At 48.6% G+C, this 21416-nt stretch overlaps 1 protein-coding gene across 5 annotated transcripts in view; it reads right to left on the bottom strand.

Annotated features, from left to right (window-relative positions):
• Positions 1 to 276: 276 nt before the first annotated feature.
• CAMTA1 (calmodulin binding transcription activator 1) overlaps positions 277 to 21416 on the bottom strand; it is a 249247-nt gene continuing 228107 nt past the window's right edge. For 2 of the 5 annotated variants that reach the window (XM_087915177.1, XM_087915181.1), the window contains 7 exons: positions 19987 to 20177; positions 19262 to 19508; positions 18536 to 18607; positions 17639 to 17659; positions 16704 to 16897; positions 15740 to 15814; positions 277 to 3967 (listed from right to left, as the gene is read on the bottom strand). In XM_087915177.1, the coding sequence (XP_087771303.1) occupies positions 3904 to 3967; positions 15740 to 15814; positions 16704 to 16897; positions 17639 to 17659; positions 18536 to 18607; positions 19262 to 19508; positions 19987 to 20177 (864 nt within the window). In that variant the 3' untranslated portion in view covers positions 277 to 3903. Of the gene's footprint in view, positions 3968 to 11230; positions 11262 to 15739; positions 15815 to 16703; positions 16898 to 17638; positions 17660 to 18535; positions 18608 to 19261; positions 19509 to 19986; positions 20178 to 21416 lie in introns of all 5 variants that reach the window. The other 3 variants (XM_087915178.1, XM_087915180.1, XM_087915179.1) reach the window with 3 other exon arrangements.

Genomic DNA, 21416 nt, shown 5'->3' with positions numbered 1-21416 from the left:
TTTTTAAACATGCAGAGTTACAAAAATAAAACTTACAAAAAAAGACATCTATAACTAGGTTTTACATGCAAGTCTCAGGGATTCCCCTCTCCCCCACCCCCGAACCAAAACAAAAAAAAAATCTCTGCTTTGGGCACCAAACTACTGTGTGGAACGGCCACGAAGCGTGCAACGGAGGGGGCTCATGTTATATTCTGCATTTCGTTCGCACAAGGGTCGTTTGTTTCACACGAGTGAAGTCATACGAGGGAGCAATTCTGGATATATTTGGGGGTGGGGGTGGGTGGGAGACCAGAGAGCGTTCCCCGATCTGGTTTTAGGATCGAGCAGACAGGAGAGGACTTTAGGCCCCTTCCTGATGCAGAATCCTGAACCCCAGAGAAGGGACACGCCCCGAAACATGACACGGTCTACACAGAACGTGCCAGAGGTCATCGATTGCCCCCAAAACTCTTTTGGGATGTGGGCATGGGTGGTGCAAAGGGACTGCAGGTAGTATAACGTTGCTCAACTCATCTTGCAGGCAGCCTCGGGGTCCATCAGAAGACAGGCTGCCTACCAATCAAGTCTGCATTTGGAAGGAATGACGGTGGAACACCTTGAGGTGTTACAACGCTCCCTGGAAACCCTCCGGCCAACAGGACGGGGTTTGCCAAATCACTCCTGAGGTCAATCTTGTGGCCGGGAAAAGCCACATCCATCCGAAGGAAGGTGGCAGCTACTGCTCAGCCAAGGGGTGGGTAGGTCTTCTGTCTGGTCAACCATATGTCAAGAACCTTCTTCAGATGTTGCGGCAACCCTGGTGGACAGCAGGGTCAATGACGCCATCCAGAGAGGGTTGGCGGAACACCTAAAGAAGGTCTTTGACATGTCTTTAGCATCATGGGCGAGGCAGGGATTCTAAATCGGTTTGTTTTGCGGGTTGAAACAGTCACACACCGCTGCACGGAGCGGCGAGTGTGTACAGCAACGCAACCACACACCTGCCCGGGGATCTTGGGTTGGTCCTGGCAGTGAACAGAAGTGATTAAAAAGAGAGAGAGAGAGAGAGAGAGAGAGAAACAATCAGAAACGACAGAAAAGGCACCTGGATCTCAGGCCAGGCCAGGTTCTCCATCGTTGCAGGTTGAGATATGTTGTGCAGAATGGTGAGGACACCGATTCTCACAACCAACCATCCAGAAACAAATGGAACGTTTGAATGAAGCAACTGGGATCCTCGGAGATCCAACTTGCATTCCAGAAGGCCAGCTGGCCCTAGCAACATGCACCCTGGATGGAGGGGGGCAGAGGGGGGAGCAGACATGGGAGGGATTGAGCGCTCTTGCTTCCTTGGAAGCCGCCGCACACAACTGGATTCCCGGTGTTGCAATGTGCATTTCAACTTGTCGGAAAAAGGATGAATTTTAAAGAATTTTCGTTGGCTGCTCTTCCTCTTTCTCTCTCTCTTTCTCTCTCTCGCTGGAAATAGCAAATATACCATGATACCCCTACATATCCTTTCCATCTTTTTAATTATTATTATCTTTTTTAAAAACTTTAAAATTATTATTTTTTGTGCAATTTAGTACATCGTCTGACTTTCAGCAGGAAATATGGTCAAGTGAAACTTTTTTTTCTACTTTCGTACTATTTTTTTATTTTTTATTTTTTTTTTAAAGTTTATGTTCATTCTAAGTGTTTTTTTTTTATTGGAGTGAGTGTATGGTGCTAAGCTAGATACAATTTTGAATTCTTATGATTATCTGCTTTGCAAAATAACTTAATTTTTTTTCCGTTAAGCAATATTAGCATTCACTTTACTTGGCACCATTGGCAAACAAAAAAGAGAGAGAGAAATTAAATAAAACAAGAACAAAATAATAATAATAAAAAAGATAACCCAGAAGGTTAAAAGAAATTTAAAAACTCCTGGTAGCCAAAATCAAATGTAAACATATCTCTTTTTTTTAAAGTAATGTTACTTTGCCTTTTTTTCCTAAGTCTAAATACATTAGCTCTTTTTGCTTCTGCAGTTTTATTCATGCTTTAGCAAAATGTTCTTCTAAAGAACATTTAAAATAAAGTTTCTTATAGTGAAATAAAGTTTTTGTTTCGTTTTACAGACCGTAAGCCACTAATGCTTTACTTTTTTCATTTCTTTTTTCCTTGAATTCATGCACCTCTGTTTTAATATATACAATATGTACAAACATCCACACTTTTTTCTTGTTCATTCAGACAAAACTATACAAATACGCAAATTTCTCTTGCCAAGCTATTGACCCTTTGTGAATAAAATATTTAGCAATTAATTAATATATTCCCTCCAATATTTTTTTCATTGCCATTTCTAACCATCTCTCTATATACAGAAACTGCCTAGATTTTGATTCATTCTTTCTTTCTTTCTTTCTTTCTTTCTTTCTTTCTTTCTTTCTTTCTTTCTTTCTTTCTTTCTTTCTCTTCTTTCTTTCTCTTCTTTCTATCTTTCTTTCCTTCTATTCTTTCTTTCTTTTTCTTTCTTTCTTTTCTTCTTCCTTCTGTTGGTTGTTGTTGGGTTTTTTTTTTTTGATGAAATAGCCAAAACAATAATTTTTTTCTGGGTGGAATGCAGCACTACACCCTTCGTTGATCAGTACTGTCCGGACAGCATCTCTGCACATGACTCAAGTCGAACTAGAGGTCTGCAAATGTTACCAAAAATGCTTTACAAACCCATCGCCATTAAATAAGTAAAACTCTTATGTGAAGTAAGGCCAGAAAATAAAGTGCCAAATATGAGAAGTGCATATGGCAGTTGATAGACTTGAAGGCTTTCAAGAGAGAGAGAGAGAGAGAAAAAAGACACCGATATAGGAACAGCTCCGCTTGATCTGTTCACCCCGTTCTCTCTCGGCACCCCAACACCAGCCCGCGTTAAAATACCCGTTTGCCTTAAAAAACACTGATACTTCCTGGAAAATAAAAACTCGAAGAGGAAGGGCGCAAAATATCTCTCGGGGGGGGAGGCAGGGGGGTGGAAAAAAGGGAAGAAAAAAAGGAGGAGGAGGAAAATCAGCCGATCGAAACGGTGGCGGCCTCAACGAAGAACGGAAAAGATGGACGAGCGAGAGGAGGATGGAGATGGACGGAGCAGATGAGACAGAAGGTCGGTCCTCTGAGGCGGTTCCCACGGACAAATTCCCACAACGTTATCTCGGAAAGAATTTGCCATTCTCGGATTGGTGGGGGGGGGTGTTTGTTTGTTTGTTTTGCGCAATTAGTATTCGTGTTGTTATTATTATTATTATTAATTTTTTGGTTGTTTTTTTTTTTTGGTATCGTATTTGTACAGTTCCACACATGGATATTTTTTTTGTGTTTTTTTTTCTTTTCTTTTTTTGTCGTTTTGAGTTAACAGCCCTCTATGGAAAACAAAAATATATAATAAATATTACATGATCGATTGGATTGCTTCTCGTAACTCGTTTCACAGAGGAATGAAGGAAAACTCATGAAAACGCCTTTCCGGGTGTTGCTCTTTTTTCCTCCCCCCCCTCCTCCCCTCCCCCCCCACACTAGACCCCCCGATCCCACCCCCGCCCCATCCCTCACCCCAGCCCCGATGATCCAACCAAAGAGTTGATTTCCAAAGATGCCTTGCTGAACAAATTAAAAATTGTCCGTGAAAGTGCAAATGTAATGACTAAACATTACCGTTTTAAAATCCCGCCGCCGATAAGATTCTCGGCGACGGCAGTCAAAGTCTTTTTTTTTTTCTTGTTTGTTTTTGTTCGTTTTTTTAAATAATCAAAATCATTTTTCTTTTTTTTTTTTTTGTTTGAAATTGTCGTTGCATGTTTCTGTTGAAAACAGAAAAAATAAAAATAAAATAAAATGGAAACAGTCCGAAAAGACGACGGCCCACTCCTTCCCGGGCTGTTATGGGATGCTCTCGTCGCCGCCGGGATCTCGTTCTTCAAGTTCCTTTTTCGAGTCTTTCGCTCTGGGGAGACAAAAAACGGACACACACATACACACAAAAGGAAGAAAGAAAGAGGAGAAGGAGATGTAAGGGTCCCTTTCTTAAGAATGTCGGAAATATCGAACGCCTGTCTTTCGCGGTTGAACGCAGGCGCACGGCAACGTATTTAACAGATAATCAGAGTTGGAAGGGATCTTGTAGGTCATCTAGTCCAAACCCCAAGCAGGAGACCCTACATCATTTAGCGACTTCCTCCGCAAGAACGAGGCAAGGCAGTCCTTGCCTTTTCAGACATATCATTGTCCAATCTGTTCTTAAAAATCTCCAGTGGTTTTTAGTTCTGGGAGGTTTCTTTTATTTCTTGGTTTATGAGCATTCGTTTTGTGACCGTTCAAAGTTACAAAGGCGCTAAAAAAAGAAAAGAAAAAAGCATGGCCTACAACCGTTGGCCCTTGCACTTACAATCGTCACGGCATCCCCATCAAATTCGGGCACTTGGCGGCTGGTGGTATTTATGGTGGTCGCCGCACCCCAGGGTTCATGGAGTCACCATTTTGTGACATTCCCAACTGGCCACATCAGTGGGGGGAGCTGGGTTCACTTAACGACCCTGTGATTCTTGGAACAGCTGCCCCGACTTGCTTAACGGTGGCAAAGAAAGGTCCTTAAAAGGTCCAATTATGGGCACATAATGGCTTAAGAACTGCTTTGCTTAAACAATGGAAATTTCTGGTCCCAATTTTGGCCATACGTCGAGGACTATACAATGATTGGAGGAAGCTTACAACAATCCAGAAGGCATAGGTCAAAATATAACCCTTTTCCCCCCAGGTGCCGGACCAAATCACCCTTGCAGTTCCCCCCAGAAGTGTTAGCAAAAAGGGAATTGATGTTGAAGAATTTACATTCATTGAAGAGAAAGGGATTACAAGAGAGCAAACAGACGAGGCACGGGGAAATATACCAGGCGGTTTGCACAACATGTTTGCTGTGTGCGCTCACAGCACCGTCGCATTTATTTACGTCTATCCCATCTTTAATATTTTCATAAATAACACAAGGGTGGTGAACATATCGAAATACTCCTCCCTCTCTCACCTCCCCAAACAACCACCAGGTGAGGTGAGGTGAGCTTGAGAGAAAGTGACTGGACAAAGTCACCCAGTTGGTTTTCATGCCGAAGGAGGAACCAGAATTCACGGTCGCCTGATGATTTATCCCAAATCCCCCAGCAGTTTGAATCCCTAAACTGGGACTAGAACTCACAGTCTCCTGGCGATTGGCCCAAAGTCACCCAGCCGGGTTTCATGCTCTAAGGAAGGACCAGAACTCATAGTCTGTCCCTTTCTAGCCTGGTGCCTTAATAATTACACCAAACTGGCTTTTACAATGTGCGTTGTCCGTGGCTCCTTCTCTTGCCATCCATTTCTCTCCAACCTCTTTGCTCTGCAAAGGGAGATGTGTAAGAAAAGCGACAGCGATATAATGGCGATTGTGTGACATATGAGGCCACAAATGCAGGCATGGGTCGTATTTTTGTCAGCACCGCTGTAACGTCGGGCGGCCACTGAGCCGTTGGTAAGCGAGGACACCCCCCTATAGCACAACTAGAGGCTATTGTGTAAAAAAAGAAGAAGAGTGAGAGGTTCAAATTTTCTTGCCAAAGGACAGCAGGCAAACACCGTAGTCCAGGAGGAGAGTGGATTTTCAGAGATTTCCCAACAGGAATTTCAAATTTCTAGTTCCGCTGTTATGGGGCTACTTTGGGCCTGGCATGTGAACGCAGCCGCTGTACTTTGTGAACCCAGGTTAGAGTTTAGTATGAACCCGGCCACTTTTGCCACGGAACAGTGCTCACCCTACGTCATACCCCCGGTGGAGACGGACTCCGAAGGAGAGGAGGAACAGCCCACAGGGAGTGGGAGTGGGGCTCCGGAGGTTACGGAGGAGGCTGGGGAAGGGCAGAGGCCGGCTGAGCAGTCAGAGGAAGACCCAGGCCCACCCGCTCTCCATCCTAGGGCATGCAGGGAGGAGAGGATAATGGAGAAACGCGAATGGCGTGGTCTACGGGGGAGGAAAGGGCCTTGATCCCCTTCATGGGCTGCAGCTGTGACAACTGGCTAAGAGGACGGACCTGCATATGGGCCAGTGCTGGAAACAAAGCCTGGAAATATCTCTAGTTTATGGTTCCTCTCTGAGTCTGGCATCCTTCCCAGGGTGTGTCCTGATATCTGTGGACGTCCTCCAGCCTGGTTTGTGTTGCTTTTTTGCTCCTTCTTGTAACTGTTTGTGGGGGAGTTTTTTTTTGTCTTCCATTAAGGATATTTGGAGTTTAGAAGCAAAGCAGAGGAATAAAAGGGGCTTCACCTGTTTTCTGTGACTGTGTTTGTTTTGTATCCCACCCTGGGTCATCACACCCTAAGTCCTTCCTTTCTGTCCGATGCCAGCCATCTCATTGCACGAACTAGCCCAGGGCGGTCTCCAAACCTGGGCCCTTTAAGCCTCGTGGACTTCCAACTCCCAGAATCCCTCAACCGGCCACCAAGTCCACAAGTCATAAAGTGGCCAACACCCCCCCCCACACACACACACACCCTGTGCTAGTTCATGCAATAAAAATGGCGAGCATCAGACCAAAAGGAAACTGAGCTAGGGAAAAATCGATGCTGGCTGGGGAATTCTGGGAGTTGGAGTCCACATGTCATAAAGGGGCCAGGTTTGGAGACCCCCAAGCGAGCAAAGCCGTCGGGGAACGGCATCCAGGAGCAAAGAACCCCCTTTTGCCCCGCTCCCCCCACCCCACCACCCACCCAAGGAAGAGGAAAACCAAGGAGGTCGGACTCATTACTCTCTTGCAATCCGTTTCTCTCCAATCTCTCTGCTCTGCAAAAGGGAGGTGTGTGAGAAAAGGCGATAGCTCCTGCGCTGCGTTTTGGAGGTGGAACGGCGTGCTCCCCCATGCAAGGCCGCTGCTCCCGCCGTCAGAACCCCCTGTGCCGGGCTGCGCAGGGCGGACGGTTTCGATGAGACATGCCAAACTCATGCCAAACCTAGATTAACCGGACTCGCTGGCTGGGCCAAGGGAAAAAAGGAAGTCATGCTGGCCATCGGTGCCATCGGTGTTCGCCCGGTTGTGAGGAGACATGCAAACCCTCCCAGCGTTTGCAAGACGGCGGAAGCGCCGAAACCTTCCCTTGAGATGCTCGTGTGAAAAATCAAAGGATGTTTAATGATGAACTGGACCACGTTTTTTTCCCCCCTGAGCTGCAGCAAACTCAGGTTCAAAAGAGACCAAACCCCACAGGTTACGCCGACGAGGCGATGCTGAACGTCACGACTAACCCTGGCTCCGTTCTTCCCCTTCCCCCTGCGCAACACAAAAGCAGGTGGACACCTGAAGGGGGAAATCTCTTTATGTTTTTTTTCCTTCTTCTGAAATGAACCAGTGGATGGCTGGTCCAAAAAGATCCTAACAAGGAGAAGGACCTGAAATCTTCCTGCGTTTTGGAGGGAAACGTTTCCACGGAGGCTGAATTGAAGACCAGGTTCCCTAATTTGCACCCAGGCAGATGGGTAAGACACACAAGTATTTCAGTCCCTACCTTCCTCCTACAATTCCTTTCCCAACTATTGTTTTACTTCAAGGCTTCAGTTTTAAAAAAAACAACGAAGCCTCTGGGTCAAATAGCAATAGCACTTAGTGTTATATACTGCTTTACAGCACTATAGAGGAACAAGGAGAGCGTTCGAGTGTTCGCGATGTGTAAATTAGAACCCGAATTGCTCCGAAGTCACTGAAAAGTTTTGGAGGTGGGACACAGATGTTTCCCTCACCGTAAAACCCATCTGATAAGACAAAGAGAAGAGATGAAGGTCGAAATCCTTGGTGCTCTATTGAGTTTGGCCTCTTTCTTCATAGACATTTCATTACCCGACTAGGTGACGTCATCAGGGCTAGAAGGGAGTGGGGTTTGAGGAGTAGAGGAAGAGGATGAGGAGGAGAGAAAAGGAAGAAAGGAGAAGGGAGGAAGAAGGAAGGAAGAGAAGGACGACTATGGGGTCCTTGGGGTTCTCTGAGCTGGGCTTTTTGCTCACAGACGTTTCATTACCCAACTAGGTAACATCATCAGAGATATTGAGTGTGGAGTTTGCTCCCTCTTACCCTACCAAGTGTTGGGTAAGGTGTGATTCTCCGCCCCCCACCCCCTTGTAGTTCCTTGATTATTTTCTGCTTGTTTGTCTGGTGTTAATCCCTGGGTTGTTAAAGAGGATGCCTTTTTGTTTCCTGATCCGCTTTTTATTGTCTTTTGGAAGGGTGTGCAAGTGTGATTTAGAGCTTGGGGGGCTGTTACAAGCAATCTGGCACGGGGATCCCTTCCCAAGGCCATTCTCGGAAGCCTCTGAGGAAAAACATCTGAATCCACACGCAGATTTAAGCCAGACCTACCGGTCCTTCCATGACACAATAAACGTGCTTGCTTTTATCCCAGATAAGTTTTTAAATTTTATATATATATATATTTTTCGTAGATTTTCACAGGTACAGGTATGCAGGTCTTGGTTTGTTCAGGTCAAACACGCCAAGACCTGCATATACTGTATGTATGTATGTATGTATGTATGTATGTATGTATGTGTATATATATATATATATATATATTCTTAAGTTTTCACGGGTATTTATATGTATGCTATTCAGCTTTGTTCGGGTATTTTCCCACGTCGTTGTAGTTGTGCTTTTAAAGTTGTAGCAACGTTTCCGCAGAATCTCATCTGCCATCATCAGGCTTCTGTATTGGGTTCGTCTGTGAGTCAGACTTTCACAGCCGTTTCTGTTCATAAACGTTGCCACAACTTTAAAAGCACAACTATAATGACGTGGGAAAATACCTGAACAAAGCTGAATACCACACACACACACACACACACACACACACACAGACACACACAATCTTATTTGGATAGTTAATACAGATGTTGGCTTAATTCTCTTTGTTGATTTCCCTTCCTCGCCCACCTAATGGCCCACCCACCCAAATTCCAACAAGCATGGATTTGGGGCCGATTAGAAATCCTTGCCCAGGAATTTGTGTGATGTACGCAAGCAATGGAGGAAGCGGGAGTTCTACACAAGCCAGCATTGTCTGTAGTTTACATTAGACCAGGTTTTTTTTTTTTTTGCCCTCCCCCCACCTCCCAAATGTGGCCCCTTTAAGACTGGTGGACTTCAACTCCCAGAATCCCTCAGGAGGAATTCTGGGAGTTGAAGTCCGCCAGTCTTAAAGGGCCCACGTTTGGAGACGCTTCCATCCACCCACCGATCTAGAGGGAGATTGCTGGAAGCGACTGAAAGGAGGGGCATCTCTCAGAGCAGAGAAAATGGCACCCAAGCACCCCGATTCTCAAATGCCAGCCCTCCCCGCTCCCACAAAAAACGATGCTGGAGGCAGGCACAGCGCAACCCGAACAGACAACACGGTCAGCCAGAGGTAAGATGGATGGATGGACATCCGCAGCGGGAATCAATTACCTCTTAAGAGCACCAAGGGGTTAGTTTAGAAATGGGGGCGGGGGGGCAGCCTCTCTTTTTCCAGATCCCCCAATCGGGTGGCAAAGCAAAAAGAGAGTGAGGGCCAAGGAGAAAGAGAGCGAGGGACATGTGGCACAGATCTGGACTTCGAAAGCATCCCGCTCCTGAAAGAATCAAAGGGAAGAAAATTACTTTGGGGTCTCCTCGGTTCGGATGTCGCTTGCCTTGACCTGACCGTGGGCAGCAAGGGACTCCTTCTTGGTCCCGCTTTGAGGTCCTTCAAGACTAATGATGGTGATCGTGGGGTCAACCAGACTGCAGCCTTAACAGAATGGCAGAATTGGAAGGGACCTGGGAGGTCTTCTAGTCCAACCCACTGCCCAAGCAGGAGACCAGGCCTAGACCATTCCGGACAAGTGCCTGTCCAGTCTCTTCTTGAAAACCTCCAGTGATGGAGCCCCACCCACCCCACAACCTCTGAAGGCAAACCAGCCTATGGATTACTGGATCTGGAATTGTCGGGTAACATGGTTGGAAGGGACCTTGGAGGTCATCTAGTCCAACCCCCTTCTCACGGACCATTGAGTCTAGATTTAATTATGCAAGCCAAGCTAGAAATAGTGATCCAGAGGCAACCCATCTCTAGATGATATTCTCCGGCCGTCTTAAAGTGATGCCCTTTCAAGATAGGGCGGCCTTCCCTTCTTGGTTTTCACAAAAGTAGGAAAGAGGTTGAAACTTTTACAAAATCTCTTGCTTGGGAAGATTCTGTTTTTTTTTTTTTTTTCCTAGAGCGGGGGTGACCTGGGTTGCTGGTCCCTGGAAGGCCAGCTGGTCTGCTCCCTTGGTGGGCACGCCCACGAACATGGCGATGGGGAAGACTGTGGGAAAACGTGCCGGCCAGCCGGTTGTTCAGGGCTTCTCCCGGGCATCGCGGGAAACGTGACTCAGGAGGAGGGCAAGTCTGCCTGAACAGCAACGGCTCTCGTGTCCCACGGAAGAACCTTCCTGACGGACATCCATCATGGCTTCCCACGAAGAACCGCCCAGTTGCGCTCCCAGCATTCATAAAACACGGGCTTCCCAGAAATCCACACACCTTGGCAAGCCATCACACGTCCTTTCCCCATTCTTGAGCTGATCCCCTGAACTCAGGACCTCAAGGTCTGGCCCAATTGGGGCATCAGCTGTCCGGCCAGTCCCAACCCTCCCTCTGGCTCACTCAACGCCCAGTCGCCATTTCCCAGAAGTGCTCCAGAATAATTCTGACCCGCCCGGCCACCGAACCGAGCGCCATCTTGCTTTCGGCCATTTCCGTGCCATGAATATTCTCGTATGGTTGACATGCTGGTACGTTCCGGCTGAGCGCGGCGGTTTCAGCCCAGCTTGGAGGGAATGGTCGAAAGATTCCTGCGTCCGTCCCCTTCCTTTCCCTCCCCGTCTCTCCGCATGCCCCGCATGATGGATGGACAGATTGCCCCCCTGCTCGGTTTTCCTTTCATGCACCTGTTGGGACCTCCTGCAGACGGTTGCAAGCAGCTGGGTTAGTAGCTGCAGCGGAGTTAAGTCTCCTCGGGCCGGGCCAACTCGATGGGATGTGAAAACTCGGTGCATTCTCGTCTCAGCTGCAGCCCCCCATGCAAGCAAGCACAAAAGTGAGAGAAAACCCGAGACATATAAATATATATATCTTGAGATATATATAGATATATATTAAATGGAAGAGAAACAATCCGGAAGGCAGCTGAACTCACCCTTTTGTAACGTCTATGATCCATCAGAGGGCTTCAAATGAGCAAAACAATAGCAAAGAGCTATTAGCATATATTAGCATATCGGCAGCAACAGAGAACTTCAGGGGGGAAAAAAGGGGGGGGGTGTCTCAGAATATTCTGGCTGGCGGGAAGCAGACATTTCCGGGACCACTTTGCCAATATGGGGATGGGGTCACCGAACATCCACTCCTAGGGCTGGGAAGGGGCTGTGGAGATCTTTTCACCCAACGCCTTGATCAAGGAGGCGATCCTAGGCCCTTCCAGACAACTACGAGTTTCTTTGTATCGTGGTGACCAGAACCGGACACACCGTTCCAAGTAACCCCTGTTCTTCCCTGAGATGACTAGGCCACACCTACCTACACCAACGTGGCTCTTGCTAACTGCCGTGTGTCATGGGTCCCTGTAGATGTATTGATGTGCACGAGATAGAATAGCTTTTCTACCAACCATAGGGGGAGGCACACCCAGGTAGTTGTAGTCCCACAACACAGAATATTTAACAATAGCTGCAGGATATGTTTGAGTATATTTGTCAAAGTCCCTTAACCAATTCGCTAAGGCAGTGCTTCTCAAACCCAGCGACTTTTAAAGACGGGTGGACTTCAACTCCCAGGATTCCCTAGCCAGCCATACCTATAGCCTATGCTGGCTGAGGAATTCTGGGAGTCTTAAAAGTTGACAAGGATGACAAACACTGCTTGAAGGTCGACGGCCTCAGCCAAGGGGAGCAATCCTCCTACGGACCAGCTGTCAACTTGTAAAATGTTCCTATGCATGTTTTGAAGTTGCCATAAACAAGGGAGGGGAGGGGAATCCGGAGGAGAAGTACGGCGGTTTAAAACCAGAAGTACATTCCGCTCTTATCTTAAAAAGATTGTAGCCTAGGCTACCGGATCTTCTGCCCGGAAAAATGCTTCATTGGAGAATCTGATTGATGACACACCCGGTGGGGGAAGTGGGGAAAAACAGGGTCGCAGGGGACTGTAAATGACGTAGGTCAGAGTTGGCTTCATTTAGGTTCATGCCGGTAAGTTACTCCTAATAAATCTTTTGGATTCTTTTGAAGCTTAAACTTGGGTCGAGGCTGATGATTTAATTAGGGCGATCTCCCCGAACCCTGACATTAGCGCCTTGTCACTTTCAAAAATACAGGTAGCTCTGCGGGGCAATATTTTTTTATCAGAAATAAAACAAAAAAAGTTGGTAAGGTTGGACACGCAACAAAACACCAAGGAAGACGTCGCTCAACTCAACAGCAGTGTACAATGATGGTCTTCAGTCCAGAAGATAGCCTATTGAACTACTGTCACCTAGGGCCGGTCCCACTGAGTTCAATGGGTAGGACTGATCACCACATCTGCTGCCTTATGCAATGGATGAAAGACCACTTATCGGGCCGGTGGTTCCACCGAACACCTTGAGAACTTTTGGACTCCTAGAATCCCAAGACAGCCAAGCTACTCGAGATGATTTCCCGTCCCTCCATCACCGCCATTCAGATGGTCCTCATTGAAGGACCCCTCGCTCAGCAACCATTCAAACGTACAACGGAGTGCAATTTCTGACATTTCCTCCCGGCTTCCCATAAAAAAAGTCAATGGGGAAGCCAGCGGGAAATCGGACGCCACAGACATGTGAGGATAGCAATCGCGATGGCTAGAACTGCTACAGCTAACTGTTATTTATGGTACGGTCATGTGGTGGCACACTTTGGAACTGTGTCACTCAGTGACTTCCGGTCCCAATAACCACAGTAAACTACTTGTAATCTTGATTCTTGACAGGCAGAATCTGGAGTGGGGCCCAGTTCAGCATCTGATGGAACAACAGTGGTACCTGGGTACTCATCGTTAATTGGTTCCGGGAGCTCAACGAGCACCAAAGACAATGAGTACCAAGCAAAATTTTCCCATAAGGAAAATCACAAGGCAGCCGACACCAACAAGTTCTGACTAGCGCATTGGGTACCCACCCACCCACCCCCAAAAATCCAGCCGTTTTGAGTTCCTCTAACCCCAGACTAGCCTTGGCTAAGATGGTCCTTCAAAGAGAGAAGATGAAATAGATCTGAAGAGGCTGGAGGACCCTCAAGGAGGTTTGGGAGAAAGAAAAGAGACATTCTGACCGCGTCTCCGGAAGACATATTTAGTGTACCAATTGCCATGCATCCTTTTTTTAAAAAGTAGACCAACTTATCCCATTGGTAGGACTTCATATTTCATTTAAACTATGGTGATCTGACCAACTTATTTCACTGGTAGGACTTCCTGTTCCATTGTCTCTATGGTGATTTAACCAATTTATTTCAAGGACCAACTTATTTCACTAGTAAGACTTCCTGTTCCGTTGACTCTATGGTGATTTAACCAACATATCTCACTGGTAGGACTTCCTGTTCCATTGACTCTATGGTGATTTACCAATTTGTTTCAAGGACCAACTTATTTCACTGGTAGGACTTCCTGTTCCATTGACTCTATGGTGATTTAACCAACATATCTCACTGGTAGGACTTCCTGTTCCGTTGACTCTATGGTGATTTACCAATTTGTTTCAAGGACCAACTTATTTCACTGGTAGGACTTCCTGTTCCATTGACTCTATGGTGATTTAACCAACATATCTCACTGGTAGGACTTCCTGTTCCGTTGACTCTATGGTGATTTAACCAACATATCTCACTGGTAGGACTTCCTGTTCCATTGATTCTATGGTGATTTAACCAACGTATCTCACTGGTAGGACTTTCTGTTCCGTTGACTCTATGGTGATTTAACCAACTTATTTCACTTGTAGGACTTCATATTTCATTTAATCTATGGTGATCTGACCAACTTATTTCACCAATAGGACTTCATGTTCTGTTGACTCTTTGGTGATCTAACCAAGTTATTTCAAGGACCAACTTATCTCACTGGTAGGGCTTCCTGCTTCCGGTGACCCTCTGATCTTCTGCTAAACACCTTTGCATCCTTAAACCCCTGCTACAAAAACTCACTCACAGGTCAGTTTATATCTACTGATGCAAAACATGTGGTGCAAAGCTCCCTCAACAAGCTGAGATAACCTGGGGCCCAAATTATAATGTGGGAGGGAGAATTAGGAGCTCTTAAAGAGGAAAACGGTTGGCTTGCAGCCGCTTAAGACGGTAATTTTGCTCCTTAAAATGCCTGGGTCTCTTTTGGAAACAGATTCTGGACACTGAGTGACCAAGCAAGGTTTGGAACGGCCCCTGAATCAATGGTTTCTCTCTCCTCCGGTAGATGGAGAAACTTCACACTCCGCTGATTTTCAAGAGCAAGAATTTCAAAGCACCAAAACCTTTAAACCACATTGTTGGACCTAGTTGGGACATCCTCCCCCAAGACCCCACCAGCAGGAGGAAATGTCGTTTCCCTGCCATGTATCGGTGGATGCGCGTATATATATCTGAATTTTCCCCAAGAGATCTCCTTTGTCGGTAGAGGAGGGATAATCCAGTGGGAAACGGGAGGGTTTGGGCTGGTTTGGGGACATTTCCGCCGATGAATGCTGCTTTCTTTAAACATTTTGCTGTGTCAGAATTGATCGGTTGAGGTCTTCTAGTCCAACCCCCCCGATCAAACAGGACATCCTGGACCAGTGGTGACTAACCTTTTTGGGCTCCTATGCCGAAAACTGTGTGTGCGCTCACATGCCAGCACCCAGAAGGCAATGTGCGTGTCCCCCCACCCGTGCCCCCTGCACATAATTCTCCCACCACCCCTTTACCTGCACTGCGCATGCATGTGCCTCTCAGCTGATTTTGGGGCCATTTGAGGCCTTTTTCAAACCCCCAGTTTGAACCCAATTCTGCTCAAATGGCTGTCCGGCCTCTTCTTAAAAACCTCCAGTGTTAGGGGCAACGTGTCCACTTGTAAAACATTTCTACGCTTGCTTCCAAGTTGTCATAAGATAGAGGAGGGAAGGACTGGAGAAGCGTACAGCAAATGAACTTAGAAGCACATTCTAACTTTATCTTTAAAAAGATTCTAGCTAAGCTACTGAAGCTTTTGCCCGTGAAAAACTTTAATTGGAGAACGTGATGGATGACATTAGCCCATGCCTGTGCTTAATTGGAGAAAGTGATTTATGGCACACCCGGGGGAGGGGAGGTGGGGGAAGCAGGATCACCGGTGACTGTAATTATGTAGGCCAAGAGTTGGCTTCCTACAGGTCATGCCAGCAGGTCGCTCCTAAGGAATCCTCTGGATTTTTTTTGAAGTTTGGCTCGAGGCTCATGAGTTAATGAGGGCGATCGCTGGAATCCTGACACAGTGCACCCTTGCAATACGAAAGCTCCGTGCACACATTTAACCATCATGCCACGGGGCAAGATTTTGGCAATGAACACTGGTTATCTTGAAATGAGGTTCCCCTTTCAGACGGGACAGGCCGTGGTCTGAGCCGTCTCTCCCTCCCCGGGACACCTCCCTGCTCCCCAAGGGATATCTAGCCGTGCCTCACCTGTGGCGACAGCGCTGTAAGAACCTCATGATCTTGCGAGCAGCTTGGTCCTGCTTCTTGGTGAGCAGGCTGCTTCTGTTGGAGAGGAGAGAAAGCGGGGGGGGAGACACACATAAAATGTTGGGTGATTTAGAACCCAGAACATTTTTGGGGGGGTAGGGTGGGGTTTGCCTGCGTGTCAAGAATCGCAGCTGGAGAGGGGTCCTTGGTGCCCTCTGAGCTTGACTGGTTCCTTGCAGGTGTTTCATTACCCAACTATGCATACAGAGAGCAAACCCTACTCTTTTCTAGCACTGATGATGTTACCTAGTTGGGTAATAAAACGTCCGCAAAAAAATAGCTCAGGGAGCATGAAGGACCCCAGATCTTCTTCCTCTTCTTCTCTTCCTCTCTCCTTTTCCTTCTCCTCTCCTTCTCTCCTTATCCTCCTCTCCTTTTTCTCTCTAATTCTTTTCCTTCTCTTTTCCTTCCCTCCTCCTCTCCTTTTCCTCTCTCCTTTTCCTTCTCTCCTCCTCCTCCTCCTTCTCTCCTCCTCTCCTCCTCCTCTCCTTTTCCTCTCTAATTCTTTTCTTTCTCTCCTTCTCTCCTCTCCTTTTCCTTCTCCTCTCCTTCTCTCCTCCTCTCCCCCACCTTCTCCTCCTCGTTCTTCTCTCCCCTTTCGTAAGTTTCCATCTGTTGCTTCTTGTCCAGCCTCCAGGTGCTTTGTAGACCCCCGCTACCTCTTTGGGGGCAGCCCCTCAAAAACTGGAAGGCTGCCATCCTGGCACCCTTCTCTTGGTTAAACCCAGGTCCTCAAAACCATCCAATCGTCCGGTTTAGCCCCCAGACTTCTCCCGGATCGTCTTTCTTGCTCTTCTCTGCCCTCTTTCGAGGGTCTCAGCTCTTCCAAAGCTACAGGACCCCAAAGCTGATCAAGAAGCTCCCCCTCCCCCTCCTCACCCCCCCACCGCCCCAAAAGACCCACCTGAGCTTCTGCTGCATGAGAGCTGCGGTCCGGCGGTTTTGCCTCCTCTTGCCAAATTCTTTGTAGCTGCGATAAAATTGCTGGATGAGAACGGCGGCTCTCCGGCTTTGCTGGAATTTCTTCTGCTCGTAGTAACTTCGGAATTTGCTCTGGATCAAGATGGCAGCTTGGATCATCTTTTTATAAAGTGCATACTGCGAGGGGAAGGGGCAGGAGAAGGCGCGGGGAGGGGCGGGGTTGGACGGGGGGGGGGTGGGAAAGAGAGAGAAAAGAAAGTGAAGCCGCTCGCCCCGAGTTGAAGAAGGGCTGGCTAGCCCAGATCTCCTGGCTGCGCACAGGCAAACATGCGACTCTTCGGTAGAATTAAGCGGCGTTTTAGAGTCTTAAGTTTTCCAGTCGTGGCAACTTGACGACCTGTGGACTTCAACTCCCAGAATTCCACAGCCAGCGTGGAGGTCTTCTTTGGCTCTGTGTGTGTGTGTCTGTGTGTGTGTGTCTGTGTGTGTGTGTGTGTGTGCGTGTGCGTGCCTGAACAATTCCCTCCTCCCCCTTTTATAGGACAGGCTGGCCATCCGTAGCAAAGCAGCGGTTACCGAGACCCAGTGGTATGCTGACGGTTCGCACCGGTTCTAGCGATCCGGTTGCACTAGTCAGCCGTTGGCCCCCACCCACCCGCCCGCCCTTTTCGGTCTTATATTTCCTCTGTTGGTAACTCAGCTGGCAGGCAGCTGTTTTCCTCGCCAGCGCCAACGGTAAGTTTTCATGCTTTGAATTGCCCGTTTTTAGAACGCTCCGCCTGCCCCCCCCCACAGAACCGGCAGTAAAATAGGTGGAATTCCACCACTGGTCGTAGCCAAACCAACCAACGTTTCTCCCTTGCCAAGACCTGTGTGCAAAGTCTCACAAACTGGGTTGTGTATTTATGGCGTCATTACCTTCAAGGCTATCCAAGTAAGCTTGGGAGGGAGAAACAGAAAATACAAGATTAACGTTAACAAGTCGGCCCCGTCCGTCATCGGTGGTGCTAAGCGAGCCTCCCGCTGAGCGTCACGGGAAGTGGAGAGACGCTGGAGGCTTCAGCGGAGTAGTGCAAATGGGTGTGGGGCGTGGCGGCTTCTCGGAACTGCTCCACACCCATTTGCACTGCACAGGTGACCCCGAGGACACAGAAGAACCTCCAAGTGGCCTCAACGGCTCTCTAAAAAGAAGGATGCAAATGACCAGCTTTGTCTGCAAGGAGCATCATCGATCCTTCCGTTTCCCCACCGTTCGCTCAGAACTGAAGAAGCTTCTCGGGTGAGAAGTGAAACCTCTTCAAGGGAAAGAAAAACCACCAAGGAAGTCCAGTGGCCTCTTGAAAAAGCACCTTTGGGACAAAGATAATCCTTCGAGTGACCCGAAGGACTCTCTTAAAAAGAAGGATGCAAATGTGCAGCTTTGTCTGCAAGGAGCATCATCAATCCTTCCGTTGCCCCACTATTCGCTCAGAACTGAAGAAGCTTCTCAGGTGAGAAGTGAAACCTCTTCAAAGACAAAAAAAAAAAAACCCAAGAAAATCCATCTGCCTTTTGGGGGGAAGAAAGCACCTTTGGGACATATGAACAAAAGCATCTCCTTGAGGAGACTGAAAACAACCCCGAGTGCTTGACGTGGTCTCGATGCCTTGAGTGGCCGAAACGGACGAAGAGTGGGGAGTCCTTTCCAGAGAAACACCCCCCACTCCCCTCGGGTGGGGGGAGGTCACCGTGGCCGAAAGGGTTTGGGTTCAGTGAGGTGGAGGTACCAAGCGGGCCAACGGGTCTCTAGAGATGGGCCAACGGGGTCGCCCTCACCTGCTTGTATTTCCGGTAACAACGCTGAATGACGGCCGCGGCCACTTCCTGTTGCTCCCGGAGGGGACGTCCCTGAGGAAACAATAAAGCAGTACAATCACCTTCTGGAAGAAAAGGGATACGGGAGGGCATGGCGGGAGGCTAGTCCTCAGGGAAGGAGGGAAGCCGCCAGAGAGGCGGATTCCTCAAACAATTCACGGAGGAATGAAGAATTAAGAGTAGGATGGCATGAGACAGGATACAGAACAATTACAGAGTATAGAACAGAACAGAATAGAACAGAACAGAATAGAATGGAACAAATAGAATACAGAACAGAATAGAATACAGAACAGAATAGAATACAGAACAGAATAGCACAGAATAGAATGGAACAGAACAGAATATAGACCATAATAGCCCTTGGACTTATATGCTGCTTCACAGCCCTCTCTAAGTGGCTTACAGGGTCAGCCTCTTGCCCTCACAATCTGGGTCCTCATTTTACCGACCTCGGAAGGACAGAAGGCTGAATTGACCTAGGTCAGGATCGAACTGCGGGCAGTGGGGCAGAGTCAGCCTGCAATCCTGCCTTCTAGCCCCTGCGCCACCACAGCTCCGCCGTCCTTTTGCCAGGGACCGGCCTTCCTCCCAAGGCACCCGAGAGCAGGCATCTCTGCCGCCACCGCGCCCCCCACCCCGTTTCCTCGCGGCTTCTCGCCCCCGCCCGGAAACCGTTCCCCCCACCTTGTATTTCCTGAAGGCGGTCTGGACCAGCTTGGCTGCTTCGTAGAGCTCCCGTTGCTCGTGGTCGGAGAGGGTCAGCTGTGCAAACTCGTTTTCCACCTTGTCACCGGCGGAGGCGCTTAGGAACTCGGACCAGTCTGTCGCCGAGGGGAGGCTGGGCTTCTCAAAAGCCATCGCATTGACTGGCGAGCCGGAGGGGCTGCGGCTGGTGTGGGGCGAGGGGGCCGGGCACCCACTGTAGAGGCTCCTGCAACGGAGGGGAGGGCCAGAGCATCAGGAGGGCTCCCCGGGCCGGGAAAAACGGGGCAGGCGGGCGAGTGGAGTGGCGGAGGGTGTGGGAATCCTCAGGAGACATCGGGCGAGCCCTGAAGGCGTTCCCTAGCTGGGTCATGAAACGACTGCAGGGAAACCTCGGGGAGCACCAGGACCCCACGGCCCTCTTCCTCCCTCTCCCTCTCCCCCTCCCCTTTTTCCTTCTCCTCCCCTCTTTCTCCTCCTTCTCTTTCCTCTGCTCCTCTCTTTCCCCTTGTTTGTCCTTGTCCTTCTTTCTTCTCCTCCCTCTACTTCTCCTTCTCCCCCTCCTTACTCCTCCTTCTTTCCTCCTTTCTCCTCCTCCTTCTCCTCCCTCTCCTTTCTCTTCCCTCTTTGTCCTTCTCCTCCCCCTCTCCTCCTCCCCTCCTTTCTCCTCCTCCTCCCTCCCCCCCTTTTCCCCCTCCCCCACGCACCTTATCTGAGCAGCGCTGGGCAAGCGGTCCACGTCGGCCAGGTAACCGGCCAGCCAGCTCATGGAGGTGTTAATGGCCGCGCTTTCCGTCCTCTCCACCTGGGACGCCTCTTCGGCCGGCACGAAATTCTCCTGCTTGATCCGCTCCGGGGTGGCTTCGATGATGTGCTCGGCCAGGGTCATCATGGTGACCTTTTTTTGGGGGGGGGGAGAAGGAGATCCTACTCAGCCCAAACCCCTCGGACGGCAGGAAGGCCACTTTACTAGCCCCACCCGCCTGCCCAAGGCCGGGGTCCTTATACCCTCCTGGACAAAGGATGGTCCAATTTTCCCACTCGGTACCTCCAACAGACTTAAGTCTATACTTTTGTGGACTGAACCCTTTTCTGTATCTCTACAGGCAGTCCCCGACTTACAACGATTTGTTTAGTGGCCATCTGAATTTGCAAGGGCGCTGAAAAAAGGGAGTTATGATTGTTTTTCACACTTATGACCATTGCAGCCAGGGTCACGTGATCAAAATTCAGACCGTTGGCAACTGACTCATATTTACAACGGTCGCAGTGTCCCCGGGGGAGGAGGGGGAGATCACAGGATTTGCTTTTCCGACCTTCGGACCAGCCAAGTCAAGGGGTGGGTGGGAAGACAGATTCACTGAATGACTGCGTTGCTCACTGAACGAATGCAGGGATTTGCTTACCGACGGCAGCAAGAAAAGTGGCAAAATCGGGCTGAATTCACTTAATGTCTCACTTAGCAACGACTAATGACTGAATGGCCTGCAGTGATTCACTTAACAACAGGAGGGGGAGGGCGTCGAGGTCGTAAAACGGGGCAAAGCTCACTTAACAACCTAGCAGAGACGGCCTAAATCGACGGTTTTGATCAAGAGGGGAAAAAAATACACAAATACTTTTTATGTCTTAACTTGGAAACTGCTTCTGGACTTTGTGCTCACGGTGAGTTAACAAAAAAGCAAAGCCCCTCCTTCAAGAGGATAAAAGCCAGCTGTGAAGTGAACGTTCTTTGCAGGAAGCAAAGACGTTTTGAAACTCAGCCTCTTGGACATTCCAGCATCTTAATTTGGTATTTGAAGACTCTTATCTGTGATTCTCGCACAGTTTTGGCCAGGTTTGTGCTTATCAAAGTTAATTAGTTTGCAGCAGCCTTTTAACCGGGGATTCGTAAGACTCATTAAAAGGTTTCTGCTCCGTTCGGTTATTGTTTGTCATATTGGAAAAGGGTTTGGGTCAGAACAACGGGTGGGCCCAACAGCAGAGAGATAGAAACAGTTCGGTCTCCGCTGCTCATCGCCGCTACCGGCTTGGCAGAACCAGGCCAAACCGGTAGCCTACCACCACTGAGCCCCAGGGATTTGGGACTCAGCCACTGCGTAGCCAGCCAACTGATCCATTGGGGAATGAGTTCCCC

Source organism: Pseudonaja textilis, chromosome 18 (genome assembly GCF_049901715.1).
Source record: "Pseudonaja textilis isolate UNSWEBS1 chromosome 18, rPseTex1.2, whole genome shotgun sequence".
In the NCBI taxonomy this organism is placed as follows: domain Eukaryota; kingdom Metazoa; phylum Chordata; class Lepidosauria; order Squamata; family Elapidae; genus Pseudonaja; species Pseudonaja textilis.
The sequence above is the reverse complement of the archived record's forward strand: the minus strand, read 5'-3'. Positions and strand labels throughout refer to the sequence as shown.